Source organism: Salvia splendens, chromosome 14 (assembly GCF_004379255.2).
Source record: "Salvia splendens isolate huo1 chromosome 14, SspV2, whole genome shotgun sequence".
NCBI classification, from domain to species: domain Eukaryota; kingdom Viridiplantae; phylum Streptophyta; class Magnoliopsida; order Lamiales; family Lamiaceae; genus Salvia; species Salvia splendens.
In genome coordinates, this window is record NC_056045.1 from 29,913,278 (window position 1) to 29,916,558 (window position 3,281).

General features: G+C 33.4%; 1 protein-coding gene across 1 annotated transcript; it reads right to left on the reverse strand.

Moving 5' to 3' along the window:
• Window positions 1–1,854: 1,854 nt before the first annotated feature.
• Window positions 1,855–2,944, reverse strand: LOC121764506 (receptor-like protein 33). The gene is made up of 2 exons (XM_042160518.1): window positions 2,157–2,944; window positions 1,855–1,888 (listed from the first exon to the last, which is right to left on the reverse strand). The coding sequence occupies exons 1-2, from the start codon at window positions 2,942–2,944 to the stop codon at window positions 1,855–1,857; spliced, it is 822 nt and encodes a 273-aa protein (XP_042016452.1).
• Window positions 2,945–3,281: the final 337 nt, after the last annotated feature.

The following is a 3,281-nucleotide window of genomic DNA, read 5'->3' on the forward strand; positions in this document are numbered from 1 at the left end:
CTTGGGTCGTTTCTGGAGGTACCTATTAGACAAGAAACCAGCACTACGGGAAATATGCTAGGAAGAGAAATGAGAGGCCGATTTTCTCTCCAGTATGTTTACGAGTATGCGATAGTGGGTTATTGGGGTACAAAACAACGATCTTTTGCAATTGATCCAGGAGGGAATAGCCCGCCAAAGCTTTTGTTGGCCACATTCTTCGTTTTGTCGTGGTTTCCACCTTGAGAACAAGGTGGATTTTAACCGTGGGGGAGTTGATACGTGCATATCCATTTGAAGATCCCCATATCATTATTAATTAGTTATTTTGATTTACCGTATCTTTATGATACCTATTTTCTTGCTCATTAAGTTAGTATTAGTATTATAAATAAGGCTATTGTGATTCTCTTCCATCAATCAATGAATATATGAATGTATGCTTCTTTCTGTTTTATTTTAGTACTTCGTTTAAACCTTGAGTTGTCGACGGGATTCCGCCTCCCGGGACTTCTTGTTTATCGTCTCTGGCATCGTGATAAGGGAAATACCCTTATCAGAAATGCAATCTTCTTCTTAAGTGATTAACCAAAAAAAATGATTAAATTAAATTCAATAATGGTCAACCAATTAAGTTATCAAAATCCATATAACAAAGAGAAGAAGCAATCAAACACATCACTATCCACCAACACCTACGAACTCCAACAACATAAACTATAAAAATTGGCTCACAAATATCACACTAATTAGTGAATTAACACATAAACCACTCATTAAAACAGTTTAAACTCCCATTCCCATTATCACATACCATAATTAGGCAAAGTGAGAAATTATGGTTAATTCACAATTCTACACAAAAATTACGAGCTATTTTGTTCTTGCGCCTTTGGCCTAATTGAGCGTGATTGTGTGCGGATTTTGCAGATTTACAACACGATTTTTAATTTATTTTTTCCCCGAACGACTCTTTGAAATTTTTATTTTTCAATTTCTCAAAAGATTTATAATAATATAATTTTAAAAGTTCAAAGTACTACTAAATAATCTAAATTTTGATGTGATGTTCACTTTATGTAGAACGTCGGAGTTTGAGTTCTTTTTTTTTTGTATTTGTTGAGTGCATTTCAAATGTGACAATTAAAACCTTATACTATATGTTTAATTTGGCAAACTTTTTTACTCATCAATTTCCTGTAGCACAGCTAATTGTTTATTTGTTTGCAAAATACAGAACATAAATTAGCTTAATTATTAACATATTTTAATATACTGGAATAGGGTCGTCTTCCACTGCTTTTATCACCATAATCCCAAATTGAGACTGAATGTGGACCTTTGATTCAAAAATCAAAGGCTGAGATTGAATAAAAAAAATATCAATAAACAAAAGTAACAATGTCAACGAAAGGGTAAAATAGACAATCTACATAAAATTACTTTATACACCATTTATTGAGATTTTCAAATAGTTATGTTGAGAATTTATACACAATTTATTGGGATTTTATATGCATTATATTGAAATTTTTTATGTATTTGTTGATAAAAAACTATTTATCAACATATACGAAAACTGAAATAAAAAAGTATCAAATTTCATCATCCGAACGTCGTCGGAACATATGCAATTGAGATCTCGTTAGAATCCTTATAAAATTACCTTTAGTTTGACATATTTTTTACGAAAAAATAATTTAAATCAAGAGAGTTACATAAATTTAAAGTTTAAGGATAATTTTAATAAGAGAGAATTAACATTAATATCCTTTAATTTTATTTAATAATTATTTAAATATAAAATATAATATCTTATAATCTAATGATTAAGAATTGGTCTTAATTTTGAATTGCTAATTAGTTAGCAATTGATCACGTTCCTACCGGAATGACTCCAAATTTGAAACTAGCACGACAAACAGAAGTAACGATTAACAAGGTAAACGAAATAGAAACACAACTCAAACGCAAGCTCCCAAGATTTCAAATAACCGAAAAAAAGTAAGAAAGAAAATTCAAAGCAACTCAAGAAAGAGCTCCAAATTAAACACAAGCAAAGCACACAATCCTCCTTTTCTCTTCCAATCTAATTTCCCCTGCGTGTTGGTGCTGCTCGGTTGCATCTCTTTTTCGTCTTATATTTATATCCAACACCAAAAAAGAATTCCACTAACCATATTGGCCTTCCACTTCTTATAATCATGTAACCAATTCCAATCCCAACTACAAATCCACTTCCATATCCCATTACAACACATCGCCAACCAAACCCATCTATAAATTCATATTCAACTTCTTCTTTTGCAGTCTGCATCGATTTCCCATCACCCTCGTTGCATTTTCTTGTCAACGGAAGTCCACACAATCCCAAGTTTCCCATATATGAATCATTCTCAAATGTGGAGAACTGCTTAGATCGCGGTATTTGCCCAACAAGATTGTTCATTGAAAGGTTTAATTTTGCAAGAAATGTCAACCTTGTCAATTCACTTGGAATATCTCCATCCAATTTGTTTGTTGACAAGTCCAATGATTCGAGTTCACTCATATTTCCAAGAGATGAAGGTATATGTCCCGTGAGGTTATTGTGGGACAAGTTCAAATATTTGAGAATCTTAAGATTTCCCATGGAAGGTGGAATAGTTCCAGTTAATCTATTGGAGGATAAGTCAATTGTTGTGAATGTGTCCAATAGTCTTGTAATTAACTGATCCTGACCTTTCAAGCTCAGCCTCATCTCCACGTTACGTAGAAATTCATCATTTTCAATTTCTATTGGCTCAATCATTGCTCTGAAATTGATGAAATATCTTTGAGGAAGAGAGCCCAGATAGTCATTATGGGATGCATCTAAAACTTGCAATCGAGGAAACGGAAACTTGGTCCGTGAAGGAAGCGACATGTTACCACCAAACTTGTTAGACCTCAACACTAGCACTCGAAGCTCGCGTAGCTCTTCCATCCAAAATGGGAATGCATCGTGTATTCTATTATTTCCAATGTCAAGACCCCTTAGACTTCGGCAATTGATTAAGGATTTAGGTAATCGTCCACGGAATTTGTTATTTCCCAAATTGATGGACATAAGAGTACACTTCTTAGAAAAGTAAGACGGAATGAGGCCACTAAATTGATTTCCGTTCAGATGAAATATGGTAAAAAATTCACTGAAATTTCCAAAGCACTGTGACAATCTTCCTCCCAATGTATTATTTGAGAGAATAAGATATTCAAGGGATGTCAACTTGCAGAGGGAGGATGGGAGCTCACCATTTAATTTGTTGGAAGAGAGATATAAG